Source organism: Nycticebus coucang, chromosome 18 (assembly GCF_027406575.1).
Source record: "Nycticebus coucang isolate mNycCou1 chromosome 18, mNycCou1.pri, whole genome shotgun sequence".
In the NCBI taxonomy this organism is placed as follows: domain Eukaryota; kingdom Metazoa; phylum Chordata; class Mammalia; order Primates; family Lorisidae; genus Nycticebus; species Nycticebus coucang.
Window position 1 is genome coordinate 33,892,408 of NC_069797.1, and position 20,291 is coordinate 33,912,698.

The window sequence follows — 20,291 nt, forward strand, 5'->3', positions numbered from 1 at the left end:
TTGGTTGCAATTTGGCCGGGGCTGGGCTTGAACCCGCAACCCTTGGTATATGGGGCCGGCGCCTTACCGACTGAGCCACAGGCGCCGCCCTGAAATAGTACTTTTAACTTAAACTTGGGGAAACCTCACAAAGTTTTATCAACTGCAGATGCCCTTCTCACTCTTCTTGGTCTCTGACCCTCTAGTCTTCCCCTTATACCTCCCACCCCCACCATTGTGGTCATCTTTCTTATCATGCTCAGGCACCCTACCCAGCTCTGCTTCCCCGTGTGGACATCCTCCTCACCCTACTCATACCCTGTGTGTAGGGATACCCCTTCCTCACCATTCAGAAGCCCAACACAGTGAAACACCCTTGCTGGTCCCCACTGTATTCTCTCTCTTTCCGCCCCCCCCCCTTTCATCCCACTCGGGTTCTACTCACTCACCACTCAGCTTCTGATACCCTCCTTGGGGCTGCCTTCCTTATAAAGGGGTTATCTCACTTGGGCTCTGACACCCTATATTCGCTGCTCTCTTTCTACCCTGCGTGAACTCTGATAGCCTGTGCCTGGCTGCCCTCTATAGGGCAGGCTCTCCTTTGCTGGGCTGTCTGCCATATGTGACCTCTGTCCAACTCATCATGCTCCATTTCCTCCACAGAGTGCACTGCTTATCCTGCTCAGGCTCCTGCATCGCCCCTCCCATAGACGTGCAGAGATGCCTACCTTGCTGTGCTCCGCCTTAGGGCTTTTGTATGGAATGACAGTACAGAATGAAGAGGAGGGGAAAAAGAAGAGCCAGCATTTTTAAGGGAAGAGTGTGATCCAAGTTTATGTTTGACAGAAACTTACCTCCTTTCCCCTGCCTTAGTCGTAGATACCTGGAGAATCTAGGAAGGGCATTTGGGAATTTGCTTGTGGAGCTTCAGTAATGGTTAGGACTGTTAGTATAAATAAATGCTTTCTTTTGAATTAGATATAAATAGGTTCTTTGTTTGTGAATTGGGGGCGTCTATATGTGAAAAATTTGGGTAGTCTGTAAGTTCATAACAGTAGGAAGGGAAGAAATTAACATGTGTTAGGGAAGGGTAATATTGGAATTCACTTCTGGGCAAAACTGGTTTGGCTCCATGCTAGTCTCCTGGGCCGGGAATGTCTTTCTAGTATCCATATTAAAAGAAAAACCAGTTAATTACTTAATATCTATTGTATGAGCTCCGTATTTCAGAATGTTTTCTTAATTTTAGTCATTTATATACTCCCAGTTTAGTCATTTTTGTATCTTTTACTTAGCTTTTTACTTCAACTTGGCTTATACCTTTTTATTTTTATTTTTTTCCAACTGTAAGGAGCTCCTGGAATGCTGATTAGCATGGGAAGATTTTTTTTTTTTTTTTTTTTGGCCTGGGCCAGGTTTGAACCCACCACCTCCGGTATATGGGGCCGGTGCCCTACTCCTTTGAGCCACAGGCGCCGCCCAGCTTATACCTTTTTAATTTAGCCTTATCGAGGAGTAATATCTTTGTAATCATAGGTTTGATTGCTAATTATATATTTTAAATCACATTAAAAGAAAACTTAAAAAAATTAAAATTAATTAGATGACATATAAAGAGTCATGTTACATACAAATGGTGCAGAATCCATGTTGGGAGGTAGTATGTCACTAACTGGTATTAATATTTGATACGTTTTTCTGATTTAGAGGATGTAGAGTTGTTGGGCCAGATGCTTTTCCCCCAGTCTGATATTTTCTTTTTGGCTTTTTTCTCTCATTTAGATGAAAACTTACATTAAGTGAATTCTGATGTAATCCATACCCCTATGATAGTCTGAGGGGCCTTTTAGAAACTGGTTAGACTGTACACAGAGGCAAAAATTTTAGCCATGACCTTTTGAAGAATTTTTTGAGTGAAACTAGAAACAAATTATGCTTTGTCCACAGAGTGCTTTGTTTAATGTTATGCCTTTTTTTGTTAAATCCTCTTACATGTTGAAATCTGGTATATTAAGAAGCTAATAGTTTGTTAATAGAGATGATGATTAACATCATGCAGTTTAGACCCTTTACATTTCTTCTATTATATTCCAAAGATCTATATAATGTAGCATGAAATATTTTAAAAAGAGTTTAATTCACTTTTCCCACATATTGTGAAAGGAATGTATTCTAATTGAAAAGAGGGGAAACTTACAAAAATAAAAGAAAAAAAATCTCATTCTTATCTCTCAGATACAATGATTTTATCTTTATTTTGGTTAAGGTTCACTCCCCTCCACTCCAGGCATAATTATTTCCTTATGCCTGGTGTTCCAGTATTACTTCTTAGGTGGAAAATGGAGTTACAAGTATGGCTTAATTTTATTTTATACTTTAAAAATTATCGGTGAGATAAGAATATTTCCATATATTTACTGACCATCTTTGAATTGCTTCATATTCAATAGTTTTTTATTAAATAGTCTTATTAATAGATGAGAACCTTATCTACTAGTTATATAACTCTTGGGTAACTAGTTGTTGCACATTCTTTTTTTTTAGACAGAGTCTCACTATGCTGCCCTTGGTAGAGTGCCATAGCGTCACAGCACACAGCAACCTTAAACTCTTGGGCTTAAGTGATTTTCTTGCCTCAACCTCCCAAGCAGCTGGGACTATAGGCTCCTGCCACAACGCCTAGCCATTTTTGTTGCAGTTGTCATTGTTATTTAGCTGGCCCCGGCTGGGTTCGAACCCACCAGCCTCGGTGCATGTGGCTGGTGATACCGGCGCTGAGCCCACATTCTTTTTATTTGTCAGTGTGTTTTATCTTTCAGAATTGACACTTTGGGGGAGGGGGTGGATGTATCAGTGTTTTTTCTTTATGGCTGCTATGTTTTTTTCTTGCTTAGAAAGTCTTTCCTATTCCAACATTATGAAATTTTTTTTTCTTTGTGGAGACAGAGTTTCACTTTATTGCCCATGGCAGAGTGCCGTGGCGTCACACAGCTCACAGCAACCTGCTGGGCTTAGGTGATTCCCCTGCCTCAGCCTCCCGAATAGCTGGGACTATAGGTGCCCGCTACAATACCTGGCTATTTTTTTTTTTGTCGTTGTTGTTGTTGTTGAGTTTTAGCCGGGCCGTGCCTGAACCCGCCACCTTCCGTATATGGGGTCTGCGCCCCGCCCACTGAGCCATAGGCACCGCCCTCCTTGCTAGACTTTAAATTGCCATGTTCTTTCCAACTTCAGATCCATTGTACTTTCAACCGCTGTGTTGAATGCTCTTCTTCAGATCTTTGCATGGGTCTTCTCAGTCTTTTGCTTCATTTAGATCTCTTCTCAAATGTTACATCTCCAGAGAGCTTTCCCTGACCACCTTACCTGATACATTCATTCTTGGTTACTTGGAACTTCTTAATCTTTTTCTTTTTGGGGGCGAGTGTGTGTCGGAGGGAGACAGAGTCTCATTCTGTTGCCCAGGGTAGAGTGCAGTGGTGTGATTATAACTCACTGCAGCCTTTAACTCCTGAGTTCAAGGAAACCTCCTGTCTCAGCCTCCCAAGTAGCTGGCCCTACAGGTGCATGCCACAATGCCTGGCTAAAATTTTTCTTATTCATAGATTCTAGTGCTCTTTAGAGGAGCCTGTAAAATACATATACACAGGCACACACTGGCCAGTGCTAAGTTAAAGACCTAATCTGCTTAATGATTAAATCTAAAAATTAGGTAAACTTGCTCACCCAGTCCCAGGCAGTGTTGGCTGTTGGCCACTCCCTAGGTCAGAGCTGGGACCCTGTTCAACCCTTAGCATGTTGAAGTAGGGAAACTTCTTGGACTGAGCAGCACACCTATTCCCAAGTAAGGAAGAACAGAGCTGAGTTGTGCATGCCCTGTTCTCATTTTTATTACTCTGACTGACTAAAGGGGGATCAAGGAAAGGCAATAAAGGAAGTGTGAAGAATGATTCTCAAATCTCAGATGTGGGAAACTAGGTGAATTGTGGTACTATTAACTAAGGTAGGAAACATGGTAGGATAATTATGAATTAAGCTTTGGGAACACTGAGGTTTAAGAGCTTTTACAAGTTACATGTGTGGAGAACCAAATAGAGGAAATAAGCCTCAAGCTCAGGAGGGAGGTTTACACAAAAGATGCAGGTTTGGTCATTATTTTAGTTTTCTATTGCTTTGTAACAGACTATCATAAACATAGTGGCTTAAAGCAATACAAAGTTTCTGTGTGTTGGGAATCTGGGTATTGGTCAGCTGGGTTCTCAGTTTCTTAACCAGGTTGAAATCAGGGTGTCAGTTGGGGTCATGATCTCGTCAGAGGCTTAGGGTTCTCTTTTAGGTGCACTGATTATTGGCAGAAGGTTCAGGGGACTCTGAGGATATAAGATTTTAGGAACCCCAACTCAGATGTTTCCATTCCATGTGTTAGAGTCTTTAATCTTTCCCACCAGAGCCCTGATCTTGGCTTAGCAGACCTATCTTGCTTGGGAGTTCAACCTTCTTAGAAGCCAGCATATATAGATCTCTGTCTCTGATATATAACACATACATACGGGTGCATATAAATCCATGCTAGTTCTGGTCCTTAGGTTTCTCTGCCCTCCTGCTGCTGGAGAGGAGAGCTTTTTTATGTGTTTTCAGGGAGGCACTCTGGCTTTCAGACATAGCTTTCAATGGCAGTTAATCAGCTTTTTCTTATCTTTTCACCCCCAGAGCTCAAAGAGTTTAGTAATATTCTTTGAATTCCATTGTTCTGTTGTTACTATTTCTCAGTCATTGCCAACTGTAAAACCCCCTCTTAGCATCTGCTACTGTCCTGGAAGCCTAGTGCAGGATGTTTACTAAGGTGTCCTTTGGGATCAGCACCTGGGAGCAAGGAGAATTGGGTAGAGGTAGAATTCATGGTGCAATGCAGGCAGGCCCATCAGCTTTGGCCAACTCCCCGCGGGAGCTGTGGAGCTAGGAGGGCCCTTTTGAGTTTGAGTTGGTTGTCCAGAATTGGATGTGGTGTCCAGGCCTTATATTGCCATATCGATCATTGGTTGAATGTGAGCTACCCCTGGAAGGTTGTGATCTTGAGCAGGATTGTTCTCTCTGCAGGTGAAGCTGTCCCTGAAGGGGCTATCTTTCCTTGAATGGGAAGGTGGGCAGCACCTCAGGGTCTACCACAATTCCTCTGTATGTATTAAGTGACCAATTTGTTTTTGTTTTTTATTATCATTATGAGCTCTTGGATTTAAACACAAAATATTTAGCAAACTTTCTGTTGACTTATGTGTATAGGAAAGTCTGTATAGTGTAATTACACAGCTCAATAAATGTTTACAAAGTAAACCAATATAACCAGTGCCCAGATCAAGAAATAAAACAATACCAGCATTTCAGAAGTCCCCCCTCCTTTGTATTTTCTTCCAGTCACTACCTTCCAGGATCTTTGCTATCCTGAATTCTAAATCATAGGATGCATTTAGTATATTTTTGGAATTTATGTAACAGTTGTGCAGTATATCTTTTGTTCAAACTTTTGTCAGTAGTTGTGAAATTAAGCTTGTAGTTTTAAGTTATTCTCATTACTTTTATAATTTTTATATACTTGTTTTTTATTAATTCTGCTATTTATAGACATTTGGATTGTTTCCAGTTTTTGGAAATTAAAGTGCTTCTGTAAGCATTGTTGTATATGTCTTTTCATGAATATATATAAACATTTCTGTTGGGTGTATATCTAGTGAAATTGCTTTGTGTATGTTCAGTTTTAGCAGATAATGTCAGTTTCCAGGGCAATTACTGATTTAGTAGTAAGATTTCCATCTGCTCCTCTTTTTAGAGGGTGTACCCCACCAGGGTTTGTAACTGAGAATTGTGTGTATTTACTGAGGTCTTCCACTAGCAGGTTCTGAACTCTTTTTTTTTTTTTTTTTTTTTGTAGAGACAGAGTCTCACTTTATGGCCCTCGGTAGAGTGCCATGGCCTCACACAGCTCACAGCAACCTCCAACTCATGGGCTTAAGCGATTCTCTTGCCTCAGCCTCCCAAGTAGCTGGGACTACAGGCGCCCGCCACAACGCCCGGCTATTTTTTGGTTTTTTTGCAGTTTGGCTGGGGCCGGGTTTGAACCCGCCACCCTCGATATATGGGGCCGGCACCTTACCGACTGAGCCACAGCTGCCGCCCAGGTTCTGAACTCTTAATCTTTTGTTGTCTTGAAGCTGCAAGGCTTTCAGACTCTGCCCTGCTTTTCAAATTTTTGGCTTAGCCTGTTATCCTCTTCTACCCACTTCTGAATATGAGACCCCCTCAGGTCTTCAGTTTTCTCTGTCTAGCCCTCAGTGAACACCGGAATCTCCCATTGTTTCTCTTTTCCCTCAGTAGAGGTACTTTGCCTGGGAAAGCCTTATTTTTTAATCTTTCTGCTTAGATTTTGCAAATGCCCCAAGGAAAAAGCAGCTGCAGAAGATCACCTTACCTCACCATAGCTTACTCCTTTTGGAATCCTCATTCCTTCTGTAGCTCTCTGAATTCTTTAAACAGATGGTTTTTATATTTCATCTTTTGTTAAAAAATAAGCAGGAGGAGGGAAGTGTTGTTTTGCTATAAATTACTTTGTTCTACATGGGAGCAGTAGTATGGATTTAAACAGTTTGATGTTTCAATATATTAAAATTGCTATCCTTAATAGTGTTCCTGTTATTATGTTTTTGGCCTGTGGGACTTCTTTAAAATTCATACCTAAGTATTTTTGACTCCATTCTCAATTAGTCTGTGTTATGGTCTGATATGGCAAGATGTTCTAGGCTCCTCCTTTTTGCCCCAGACATGGAATTAGCTGTTTCCTAACGGGGTCCTGATTCCTTTTACTGGGTAATGTGGGAAATGGTATTTCAAGATTACAATTGGAGAGGGATTACTACGGGATTGGTCATTAGTCATTATTATGATGGGATTATATATTATTTGTAGGCATTTTCATTGGACACAGGTGGAAATGTTTTTTTGATATGAAATAAAATACATTGAGTTCATAGAGATACTTTTAATTCAAAGACTACAGTTTTACTTACCTAATTCTTCTTACCTTCTGTGCTGAGATTCTAAGTTTTTAATGACACTAGTAGTGATCGAATTAAAATACCACATAATTATACATGTCCTTGATCCTGTACTGTGTATAGGATCAAGATTTATCTTCAATTTTTCCCTAGAGATATACAGTATACAGTGAATATAATTTGAAATCACTTAGAATAGTTCTTCTCTTTGTGATTCTTCCATTAAAGAATTAGATACAAATTTCAGTTCATTTATTTTTGATTCTGGATTTGCTTTTTAAATTTTAATTTAATGCTTATGTAAGGTACATTGTCCTAAAATAAAATCTGAATAAAAAGGAATATAGATCATATTCTGTCCCCTCTACCTTCTTTTGACTCCTTAAAAGTTAACCACTACAAAGTCTCTTTTTTATCCTGCTGCTGCTTTGTGTTGTTTCTTTCTTCTTTTTTTTTTTTTTTTTTTTAGAGCCTCAAGCTGTCACCCTTGGTAGAGTGCTGTGGCACCACAGCTCACAGCAACCTCCAACTCCTGGGCTCCAGTGACTCTCAGCCTCAGCCTCCCAAGTAGCTGGGACCACAGGCGCCCGCCACAACACCCAGCTATCTTTTTTTTTTTTGGTTGTAGTTGTCATTGTTTGGCAGGCCCGGGCTGGATTCAAACCCGCCAGCTCTGGCGCATGTGGCTGGCGCCCCAGCCGCCCGAGCCACAGGCGCTGAGCCTGTGTTGTTTCTTAATACAGGGCGGACATAAATTTCATGTGTAGTTTACTGTATTGAACTATTTTAAATTATATACAAACTTTATGTCTACCCTGTATAAGAAGATACACCTTCTTATATGTCTCTTTGCTCTTCTTAGATGAATGGTAGCTTACTGTTTGTATTTATCTCCACCTTTTTTTTTTTAACTTAAAGATACATCCTGGAGATTATCCCATCGTTGGATGACTCATTTCTGTCTTTCTGTTTTATGTTACATTTATGTTTATATAAGTCTTTTATTTAAGTGTCATAATGTGGTCTATGTTCATATTATTTTGATATTTAGAAAGGTTTTGTGTATCAAGATTCAGTTTGGGAAGCAGATTATGTGGGATAAGGAATTTATTATAGAAATTAGATTGTAGACAATTTTGATAGGACTGGTCCAGTGAAGATCTGGAAGGAGGAGTTGGAGGATCAGAGAACAAGTTACTACCCAGATTCTCTAAATCTGTGACAATGAGCAATTTAGAGCTTTTAGGGAAGTCCCAGAAACCAGTGCGTAAAGCCACAATGTGGGATTATAAAGGAGCAGTTTTAGGAATTCCTCATGGGTAGATCTTGCCATGTAAGCTTTGTCTTGCAAAGCTGTGTTGGTTTGCAGCCAACCATCTATGGTGGGTCACTGTTGCAAGGTGAGCAGGGTCAAAAGAAAAAACAAAAATGAGAGTAAAAGCTAGAACTCCCTGGGTACCTCTGCATCTGGTTCGCATTGTATCTGAAGGTAAAGACTTGTAGAGAATAATAGCTACTGTTTTACTTCTATATTTCAACAAATCTTATACAGGTTGAGTATCTCTTATGGTTGAAATGGTTGGGGGCAGAAGCATTTTCTTTTCTTTTCTTTCCTTTTTTTTGGCGATTCTCTTGCCTCAGCCTCCAGAGTAGCTGCGATGGGGTCGGGTTGGAACCCACCACCTTCTGTATATGGGACTGGTGCCCTACCCACTGAGCCATAGGTACTGCCCAGAAGCATTTTTAATTCAGATTCTGTTTGGTTTGGGGGTATTTGCATTATACTTACCAGTTGATCATCCCTAATCTGAAAATCTAAAATGCTGCAATAAGCATTTTTTTGAGAGTCATGTTGGTATGCCTTTGGACTTTGGAACATTTTGGATTTCAGATTTTTGGATTAGGGATACTCAACCTGTACAAATTACACTTTTAAACTCTAACCTAGAACCATATAGTGAATGGGATTCTGGGAAAGTAAATCCCAGCTTAACATAGTTAATACAACATACACCAGCACAATTTATACTTTTGTTCTGTTGGTTACCATTATATTGATCCTTTATAATTTCCTTCTCTTTTGGAGGGAGGGGAATTATATGTTGGGATTTTTCTTTTGAGACAGAGTCTCACTATGTTACCCTCCGTAGAGTTGCCGTGGTGTCACAGTTCGCAGAAACCTCAAACTCTTTTGGTCTTAAGTGATTCTCCTGCCTCCGCCTCCCAAGTAGCTGGGACTACAGGCACCCACCACAATGCCTGGCTATTTTTTGGCTGTAGTTGTCATTGCTGTTTGGCAGGCCAGGGCTGGGCCCGAACCCGCCACCTCCCATGTATGTAGCTGGTGGTCCCCTACCTGCTTGAGCTACAGGCACCGAGCCTATATGTTGTTGGTTTTTTACTATGAGCAATATTGAAATGAGCTGGTAACCTCCTTTCTTCCTTTCCCAGCATTCTGTATGAAATAATAACCCTTTTACTCACAGTTAATAACCGTAAGACAATCAAAAACCATGTTCTACTTTTCGTATGCTCTAACTACCATCTCCCTGAGTATACTTAGGAATGCCCTTGGTCTTTTTCCAAAAAATGTGCCTACCACTTTTATTTAGTATTGCTTTACCGTCATATTAATCATTTCTTATTAACTGACTTAGCAAACTTGGCATGTACTCAATTGGTCTCTTTCCACCGTCAGTTGTACCATTTTAAAAATGAAAAAGTTGGTCTCAGATTTGTTTCTTCCACAGAGGAAGCTCACTTAGGGTTCTCTGTTAGCATAGGCAAGGTCTAATATTAAATAATAGATATATTCATGATGCTTTAAAAATACAGATTACTACTTTTGAGCAGAATAGTGATAAAATTCTAACAAGTAGAACTTAACTCACTCTCAGAAAAATGTATATGAGCTTTCTTTAAAGGATATTTTTTCTTAGGGAGTTTACCTGTTCTGCTCTGACTCCCTCAGTTGTGTAGCTGTTAGGGTGGTTATCTTATTTGAGTTACTCTTCCCGTGTTTCTTCCAGGTTTTATAGTTTTTTCTTATTTCTGAACAATCAGCAGTTATTTGCCATTATTAATGAGAGATTGGGGCATAGATTTTCTTGATCTGTTTTTCTTTTAATGTTGGAGTTTTTTATTACAGATGTTCTCTAAAATAATATTTAGTTATAAGGAAGTAACTTTGTTTCTGTGAGTCATTCTTTCTGATATATTGCTGGATAAAGAATTTACTTTTGTAGATAGAGATTTGACTTCCAGAAAGAAAACTGTAAAAATAAAATTTCCAGAGAATTTAAGATTTGCTATAAATGCTGTCATATATTGAAAATTAGAGCTTGAGATAAAAATATAGGTGACTGGTTGGTAAAATTTTCCTAAAATGTCATGATTTTTAATGAGAAATACGAAGTTATTTTTAGTCATTTTCAGGGATAAGCTCTTAACATGTTTTTTTCCTCTCTCAGCTTCCAATAAAAACAGGACAGCAGAATACTCACACCAAAGTCAGTACTGAACACAACAAGGAATGTTTAATCAATATTTCCAAATACAAGTTTTCTTTGGTTGTAAGTGGCCTCACTACTATCCTAAAGAATGTTAACAATATGGTGAGTATTTGGGTTACTGGTTTGGGGGGGGATTTGCTTTGTTTTGTTTTGACATGAAGTTTGGAGCAGCATATTTTGAAATATGGGAAATAATTTTCGGCAGACTTTGGATATAGCTGTCTTATTTTATAGATGAGCACAAGTAACCTTTTCACTTTGATTTCAGTCTTTGTTTCCTTAGCAACTTCCCTTCTTTGTGACCCTAACTCCTTTTACAGTATTTTAGAAGTACAGTTCTATACAGTTTTGGTATCATATAGCAATTAACCATGGTAAATATGCCTCTTTAGCTTATTTATTCCCAGTCCTGAATAGATGTTAAATAAAATATGATCTTATAGTCCTAAAATGTGGGATTTATGTTATACTTTTTTCTTCCCTCTATAACCTGTGACAGATTCTATAGTGGAGAGCCTCTTATTGAAACAGTTCTCCTCAAATTTCATCAAGTAATTCCTTTTTTTGTTGTTGTTTGTTTTTTTAAAGAGACAGTCTCACTTTATTACCCTTGGTAGAGTGTTGTGGCATCACAGCTCACAGCAACATCCAACTCCTGGGTTTAGGTGATTCTCTTGCCTCAGTGTCCTAAGTAGCTGGGACTACAGGTGCCTGCCAGAACGCTCCACTATTTTTTTGTTGCAGTTTGGCCGGGGCTGGGTTCCAACCTGCCACCCTTGGTATATGGGGCTGACGCCCAACCCACTGAGTCACACGTGCCACCCTAGTAATTCCATTGTTAAAGGCTTATCATTTCTTCTTTTTTACCATTTGTGAAGTCTGTTCACATTCCCCAGACTTCAACTGCTCCAACTGCTCTACCCTGTGCCTTTTTTTTTTTTTTTTTTTTTTGAGACAGAGCCTCAAGCTGTTGCCCTGGGTAGAGTGCTGCGGCATCACAGCTCACAGCAACCTCCAACTCCTGGGCTTAAGGGATTCTCTTGCCTCAGCCTCCCAAGTAGCTGGGACTGCAGGCGCCCACCACAATGCCTGGCTATTTTTTCGTTGTAGTTGTCATTGTTGTTTGGCAGGCTCAGGCTGGATTCGAGCCCTCCAGCTCTGGTATATGTGGCTGGCGCCTAAGCCACTTGAGCTATAGATGCTGAGCCTGCCCTGTGCCTTTGAACATCCAAATGTCTCTTGTCTCTCTCAGGTGATCCCTTCTTCACTATCAATTCCTATCATCTCCTTAATGCACAGTTCAAAGCAATTGATACGGATTTTTCTGTATTAACTCCATGTTCTCTGTTTGTTCTTAGCACTTATAATCTCAGTTTGTATTGAGTTGTGAGTTGTGAAATGATTTCTGAATGTATATTATCAAGATATTTGCCCCCTCCATTTTTTTGCAGATTCCTTAGATAGGTTTATTAGGCAATGCTCTAGTATGATGTTGAAAAGACATATAATCTGTTGCCTTTTTTGCCTTATTTCCATATTTTAGATACTTTAAATTTTTAATTGACATAATTGTACGTATTTATGGGGCACCTGATGTTTTCAGATATATAATGTATAGGGATTAGATCAGGGTAATTAGCATATTCATCAGCTGAAACATTGATCATTTCTGTGTGTTGGGAATGCTCAGTTTTTACCTTCTAGCTATTTGAATAACAACTTTAGTTATTCTACAATGGTCTGGAACACTAAGACTTATTCCTCCTATCTAGCTCTAATTTTGTATCCTTCTGTTTTCTTTTTTTTCTTTTTTTTTTTTTGAGACAGAGTCTCACTTTGTTGCCCTGGGTAGAGTACTGTGGCATCATAGCTCACAGCAACCTCAAACTCCTGGGCTCAGGAGATCCTTTGTCTCAGCCTCCCAAGTAGCTGGGACTGCAGGTGCCCTCCACAACCCCCGCTATTTTTTAGAAACAGTGTCTCTCTCTCACTTAGGCTGGTCTCCAACTCTTGAGCTCAGGCAGTCCACCTACCTTGGCCTCACAGAGTACTAGGATTACAGATGTGAGCCAGCACACTGGCCTTAATTTTGTATCCTTTAGCAAATCTCTACTTACTCCCTTCCTCCCCACCCTTCCCAGCCCCTACTATCCTTTGTTCTACTTTTTACATCTGTGAAATCAACATTTTTTAGTTTCCACATATGAATGAGAACATGAAATGTTTAATTTTGTGTTCGTGTCATGTTTTGTGTGGTTTCTTTTGAGAAAGTTGCTTAAATTATGCCCCAAACTTACCAAAACTAATAAACTGGAGGTGTGGGTAATCATTTGCCTTTTGAAGAGATTTTTTTTGTTTATGGCAAGAAATTAATATTTTCACACAAAACGCAGGACCTTCTGTAAATATGTAAAGTGATTTACAGAAATATGTTCAATATTTTATTTAGCTCTTCTGTTGCAGTGTGGGGGGCACAGTGATAGGATTTTGCATATATAAATATGAGGCCATATTCCCCATTGGATTAAAATGTTTTAGTATTTGGGACTTTTTTTTTTTATACAGAGTCTCACTTTGTCACCCTCAGTAGAGTGCTGTGGCATCACAGCTCATGGCAACCTCCAACTCTTGGGCCTAGGCGATTCTCTTGTCTCAGCCTTCCGAGTAGCTGGGACTACAGGTGCCTGCCACATGTCTGGCTATTTTTTCTTGCAGTTTGGCCGGGGCCGAGTTCTAACCCATAACCCTCGGTGTATGGAGTTGGCGCCCTACCCACTGAGCCACAGGCACCACCCTATTTGGGCCTCTTTTCAAAGCAAAACCAGTATTATGATATCAACATTCATTTAATGTTTGCTGAACAAATTAAATTGTGGGAGCCATAGTCTCTTGTTAGTAAATACATAGTGCGGAATTCATTTTGAGGACCAGTGGCTACTTAAAATTCACTGTAGTTGCGGCTACAGCATTTTATTGCTGTAAGAATTAAGACTTTATTTTGTGGTATAAAAGTATGTTTAACTCTTTTGTCTATAAGATTTGGCATGATCTTTTTTTTTGAAATTATTTTTTATTTATAAATATTAGTTGTCTATTTTTTGAGATTTTGGAAAAACAAAATAAGTTAACTGATGACAAAAAAACAAAACAAAAATAAGTTAACTGATGACTTCATACTGAACCTCAGAGTCAAAGCATTCTGTAATAGACATACTCCTTTCTGACAATGTGAATGTTACTATCTTTGCATTGTTATTATTGCTTAATATTTCGATGCAGCAATCGTCTGATTTCTAAATGTATTTATTGTCGTTCATTCTTTACAAGGTTTTTATTTCTAGTTCTTATCTTAAACATTGTTATTGTTACTATATTTTAAGCCTTTTTAATTCTGTGAAGGCAAAAGTGGAAACCTAATAAACACATGTATATGTAAAAAAAATAAAAAACTGAAAAAAAGTATGTTTAACTCAAAAGATGCTGATACAGATCTATGTGTATGTCTAAATTCTGCATATTTTAAAAATGTGAACCAAACTATTACCTTTTACTGTTATAAGGTTAATGGCAAATTGATAAATAACAGCATTTGTTTGTCTAGAATTTGTTTTGTATAAAGATTAGGATAAAATCAGAAATAGTAGATTTAAATATAGTATAATCTGGGAGATCAAATGGAAGAATATTGCTTTTTCTTGATCCTCAGTTTCTCACTTTTGAGATACGTGTTAATTGGTAGTGGAGAGTGATAACCAACTTTTATGTCCTGAATATCTATCTTTTCTGTTAGAGAATATTTGGAGAAGCTGCTGAAAAAAATTTATATCTCTCTCAGTTGATTATATTGGATACACTGGAAAAATGTCTTGCTGGGGTAAGTAAATCCATTCTTAACTAGGCAAGTTTTGTGAATTCAGTCTTGAGAATGTGATATACCAAGGTATAGGTCTAGTAAAAAGAGAACAGTCTGCCTAAGACATGTGAAAACAAATTTTGTTAATATAGCTGACTTGGTGGCACAGTCTTCTGTGGAAAATAATTTTCTTATATTTTGTAAATTAAATGAGTATTAAGTATTCATTTAACAATTATAAATTAGTAAGTTGTAGCTATATATCTGTCTCTTAGGTTTTTTTAGAAAGATTTTATAAAGAAATCACTATTTGATGTAACTAATCTCTCAGAAGTATGAGAGACTGATTCAGAAGACCAAGAATAATATCCTGTGCCTTCCTGTATGAAAATAATTTCAGTATTCTATTTTTCAAATCTATCTTTCAAATAATAATTCAATATTCAATATTGAATAATTTCTTTCTTTCTTTTTTGTTTTTTTTTTAAGAGACAGTCTCACTTTGTTACCCTTGGTAGAGTGCCGTTGCGTCACAGCCCACAGCAACCTCCAGCTCTTGGGCTTAGGCGATTCTCTTGCCTCAGTCTCCCAAGTAGCTGGGACCACAGGCACCGGCCACAATGCCCGGCTATTTTTTGTTGCAGTTTGGCTGGGGCCGGGTTCGAACCTGCCACCCTCGGTATATGGGGCTGGTGCCCTACCCATGGAGCCACAGGTGCCACCCAATATTGAATAATTTCAATATTCTATTTTTCAAATTCTATCTTTCTAATTTTTAAAAGTGAATTTAAAAATTAAACTTATCCTATTAAGGGTAGATATTACAAGAACACTTGTTTTGTGTAAATATGAACAAAGGGGTATGTGCAGGGGTGATTGAATACCAAACAACTTTTTTCTCACATTTCCTTGAAGTTGTTATCTCTGTATTTCAACTGTGACTTAAATTGAACTTTTTAGAAAAGACTTTTGTTGTGTAAAGCAACGTGCTTCTCCACTTCAGTGACCTTAATTCTTCATGATTGATGGTAGGAATTTATATAAACACATAAATTAGGTACCTTTATTTTAAAGCCTGCCTAGTCCATGTGTATTGGAGTTTACTTTTTATATTTTCTCTTTGGCACAGAATTCTGAATTTTGCTTTTATTCAGAATCACTTCTCTCTTCCACATATGCTGCAGTTCTGTATAGTAAATCTAGATGGTAGGGACTCAATATATGAGGAGTAATTGTATAGTTGAGAGGAGAAGGAATGGTCAGAAGTGTGAAATTGTATAAAATTTATATATAATGTATAAAATTACATTCCTTTTGTGTAAGGGATAGGGTAGAGAATTGAAAAAATAATTATATTGACACAACTATGTACCCCAAGGTAAGCCTACAGACCACAAAATCTAACCATTATATTTTGAACTCTCTTCTTGTCCCTTGACTATATTCCAAACTTGTGGGACAGTGTTTGTAAGTTTTCTACTTAAATTGAGGGTAAACTAGTTGTTTTAGCTTGGTATTTTCTGTTAATTTTAACACACTGTTGTTCATTTGTAAAATGGAGTGAAAGAGCAAAAGGGCTATTAACATAGGATGATGTAATTGGGAAGCAAGGCAATTTTAAAACTCCTAAATCAGTTCTTTGTAGTGGTATTATTACTTTGATTGTAAATAACTGATATATTAGCCACACCCAACATTGAATGGGGGCAGGATGGTTTATTGCCTCTTCTAGTGCCATAGCTTTTCTCCATTAACTTTTATCATTGAGAGATAATGATAAATGTATTTTGGAAGAAGATCACTGGTATTATTGGTTCCTGTTTGATCTAATACTCTTGGGAGATAGATTAGTTAAAATGCTAATAAATGGACCCTATATAAACTAATGTAATAGATAAAATAGGTAATATTTTGGCCTGCTCTATTGAAAATAAATATAAATTTTTTTCATTAAATATATTATCAAACAATTGTTATTTTCTTGGATTGCCTTTAATAATTTTACAGATGTCTCTTGATTTTTAGTTTTAGGTCTTGATTTTCAGTTGAGTTGAGGCAGTTTTAAGAATTGAGCCTTCAAACATATGTTTATCATATAAGTAGTTGGAATAGCTAAATGAAAAAGAACTAATATTTACCACTATCTTATTAGGAGTAAAAATTTTGTATAATTTGAGGAATCTTATTTTTATCCCTGGGCATATGACTATTATTCAAAATATTTAATACTTTTCTGATTTTTATTTACTAATTTGGAGTTGGTTTCAACATCTGCATTGTTTGGTTATACTATAAGCAAGAAATAGGCATTGTAACTTGAATTTTGCAGGTTTTTGTGAAATCTGTTTATTTACTATACATGTATTTCAGTGTATTTGGATCTGAAAGCTCTTGGATTATAATTAAGAATCTGAGTGGAGGTTGGTGGAGTGGGTTATGTACTTTGGGAGATCCAAGTGGAAGGATTGCTTGAGGCCAGGAAGTCTAGACCAGCCTGCACAACATGTGAGACCTCATTTCTACAAAAATTAAAAAAAAAAAAAAATATTTAGCTAGATGTGGTTGTACCTGTAGCTCAGTGGGAAGGGTGCTGGTCACATACACCAAGGCTGGTGGGTTCAAGCCTGGCCTGGGCCTGCTAAACAACAATGACAACTGTAACCAAAAAAATTGCCGGGTGTTGTGGCAGGTGCTTGTAATCCCAACTACTTGGGAGGCTGAGGCAAGAGAATCGTTAAGCCCAAGAGTTGGAGGTTGCTGTGAGCTGTGATGCCATGGCACTTTACTGAGGATGACATAGTGAAACTCTGTCTCAAAAAATAATTTTTTTTAACTAGATGAAGTGGCACATGCCTATATTCCCAGCTACTTCGGAGGCTGAGACAGGAGGGTCACTTAAGCCTAAGAGTTTGAGCTTACAGTGAGCTACGATTGGACTACTGCACTGCAGCTTGGGTGAAAGAGAGAGCTTGTCACTAAAAAACAAAACAGAAAAAAATAGAGTATTGTACACTTTTATATAAATTTTTGTTCTTCATCATCCTACTCATCTTATCAAAATTGTTATTCATATGCGGATACCAAAACTGTTAGGTAAAATAGTAAACCTGCAGAATAGCTTATCCGTTATTTGTTAATTGTAGAGTAGATAATTACAAAATAGAGATATCAATGCTGCCATCAAAGATATCAAACTTGATATCATTTAGAGGGGACCACCTGGCATTATGTGCTCATGATGTGATGAACTTACTGAATTACCTAAAATGTTTAACCTGAATCCAAACAGACCATCAGATTTAAATTCTAGCTTATAGAAAATATAGTAACTGGAAGAACAAGCTAAATTATATTGCTAAGAAATACTTAAATCAAGACTATGGAACCTTCTATACGGCAACTGGCCCCGTTTCTTAAAGCCAATGTCATAGATAGTATATAAGATGTGTGGGGAGATTGCTCTAACATAAACTAAAGGAACATAATAATATTGCAGTCTCTGAACCCTTTTTGGATCCTCATTGAATTAAAAAAAAAGCTAAGGAAGATTTTGGGGGGAGGGCATTGGTGAAATTTGAATACAGATTTAGTATTAGATGATACAAGGAATTGTTTATTTTTCCTGTGTGTTAATTGTACTGAAGTTAATGTTAGAGAAAGTCCTTATTTTTAAGAGAAGCTGAGGTATGTAGTGATACTATGTTTATAACTTGAAATGATTCAACCAAATCAAAATTACTTGTAGTAAGTCGTATCTGTGTTGGTCAGTCTGCACACAGACATGTGTGATTGCTCATCTCAGAACTTATTTGGAAGTTTGGAAATGACACAACCTTGCCAATCAATATGAGTAAAGTTTATTTAGAACTCATAGTAAAGAGGGGATTCCCAGGAACAGAAGGACTCCTTCAGTGAATAAGAGCAAGCAGGAGTGAGGATAAATGGAGAATTAGATTTTAATTGTGATTATAGATGAGAGAGAGAATCATCTTTTTTGTTTGTTTGTTTGTTTTGTTTTGAAGAGACTGTCTCGCTCTGTCACCCAGCCTGGAGTACAGTGGGAGGATCATAGTTTCCTGCAGCCTTGAACTCCTGGGCTCAAGCAGTCCTCTTGTTTCAGCCTCCTCAGTAACTGGGAGCACAAGTGCATTTCACCACACCTGGCTAATTTTAAAATTTTTGTTTTAGAGATGGTGTCTTGCTATGTTCCTCAGGCTGGTCTGCAACTCCTTGCCTTCAGGTATTCTCCTGCCTCAGCCTTAGTAGCCAGGATTATAGGCCACTGTGGCCAGCCATCCCCTTCTTTCTTTTGGCCAGGGCTGGGTTTGAACCCACCACCTCCAGCATATGGGGCCGGCACCCTACTCCTTTGAGCCACAGGCACCGCCTCAGCCATCCTCTTTTTTAGTTTATCTAAAACAGATGTAATAAATATGATGAAATGTTAATAATTGTTGAATCTAGGTGATAGATATATGAGTGTTCCTTATACTATTTCAGCTTTTCCATATGTTTGAAAATTTTCACAATAGAAAATGTTTAGAGGTGAAGTTAAGACAGTTTTAGAATTATGTGATTATTTCTGTTTTAGCAACCAAAGGACACGATGAGATTAGATGAAACGATGCTGGTCAAACAGTTGCTGCCAGAAATCTGCCATTTTCTTCACACCTGTCGTGAAGGAAACCAACACGCAGCTGAACTTCGGAATTCTGCCTCTGGGGTTCTATTTTCCCTCAGTTGCAACAACTTTAATGCAGTCTTTAGTCGAATTTCTACCAGGTTAGTGTGAAATCCACAGAGGACAATTGAAGTAAAATGAATTTTAGATGTCTTTGTCTGCATAAAAATAAGTTAACCAAAATGAGTTTTTTCTGGGCTTTTGTAGAATTTTTCTCTTCATTACTTTGAGATTTTAATTATGAAATGTGATATTAATGTGTGGCAATTAAATGTGTATGTTGTTATAAACTTGAAGTCTAAATTTTAGGGAAAAATATCTCCCGTGACCAGGCTTTTTAAAATAAAAGGCATTAGGTATGAATTTTTGGTTTGGTTTTTTAAACATACTATTCCTTTAAATAAAATCAGATAATCAGATTCAGTAATTGATAAGAATAGAATTGTAATGATCTCACAACTTTATTCCTTATCAGAAGATCAAAGATACCAAAAAAACCTAACTTGTTTTTTTGTGCTTAGAAGCACAAGGAAATAATTGCAGAAGTAGAATTCTCCAGAAAGTGGAGTGTGTTTAATAAGTATATGTAAAATATTCCTATTTATGGAGTATTTGCATCATGTGTTCTGCTGTCTTGTCCTCACCGCATCTCTGGAAAGGTAGGTGATACTGTGCGCATTTTATAGGTAAGCAAACTAATACTCAAAAAGTTAAGATGATATGCTGAATAACACAGGACCCAAAAATCTAAGGTTGGTCTCAGAATTTATATTAATTTCATTATACTAGGTTGCTTCCCTATGCTTCTATTTTAACTGTATTTTGATGAAATCCTTTTTATAAAATATACTTCTTTGTTTTAAAGATGTATTATAAATATAATTAAAACTTCTATTGATGATTCAAAATCATTGTGAGCAGTAGTTGTAATATGCTACAGATGGAGAAATTGGTGTATATGATCTTCTATGGGATAGAATTATAAGAGTAGCAAGTAACTCTGGAACTTGCTTTTATGCAAATGATTTGCCTTTCTTATGCAAGTCAAATGTGTTCTTAATTATGACTAACTAGGAAGTATGACAGAAACCACTTAGTGAATCAAAGACTAGTACAGAATAGAGAAAACCGGTCCTCTTTGGTACTTCCATCTTTGGCTTGTCAGTATTTCATTAATAGTGGACTTCCAATTAGTTATAGTCACTCATTCTTCTGTTGTT

At 37.7% G+C, this 20,291-nt stretch overlaps 1 protein-coding gene across 4 annotated transcripts in view; it reads left to right on the top strand.

The window, feature by feature from the left end:
- Positions 1–20,291, top strand: part of NF1 (neurofibromin 1) — a 308,789-nt gene that overhangs the window by 46,564 nt on the left and 241,934 nt on the right. For all 4 annotated transcript variants that reach the window (XM_053567657.1, XM_053567660.1, XM_053567661.1 and 1 more), the window contains exons 2-4: positions 10,496–10,639; positions 14,328–14,411; positions 18,982–19,172. In XM_053567657.1, coding sequence (XP_053423632.1) covers positions 10,496–10,639; positions 14,328–14,411; positions 18,982–19,172 — 419 coding nt within the window. The remainder of the gene's footprint in view (positions 1–10,495; positions 10,640–14,327; positions 14,412–18,981; positions 19,173–20,291) is intronic.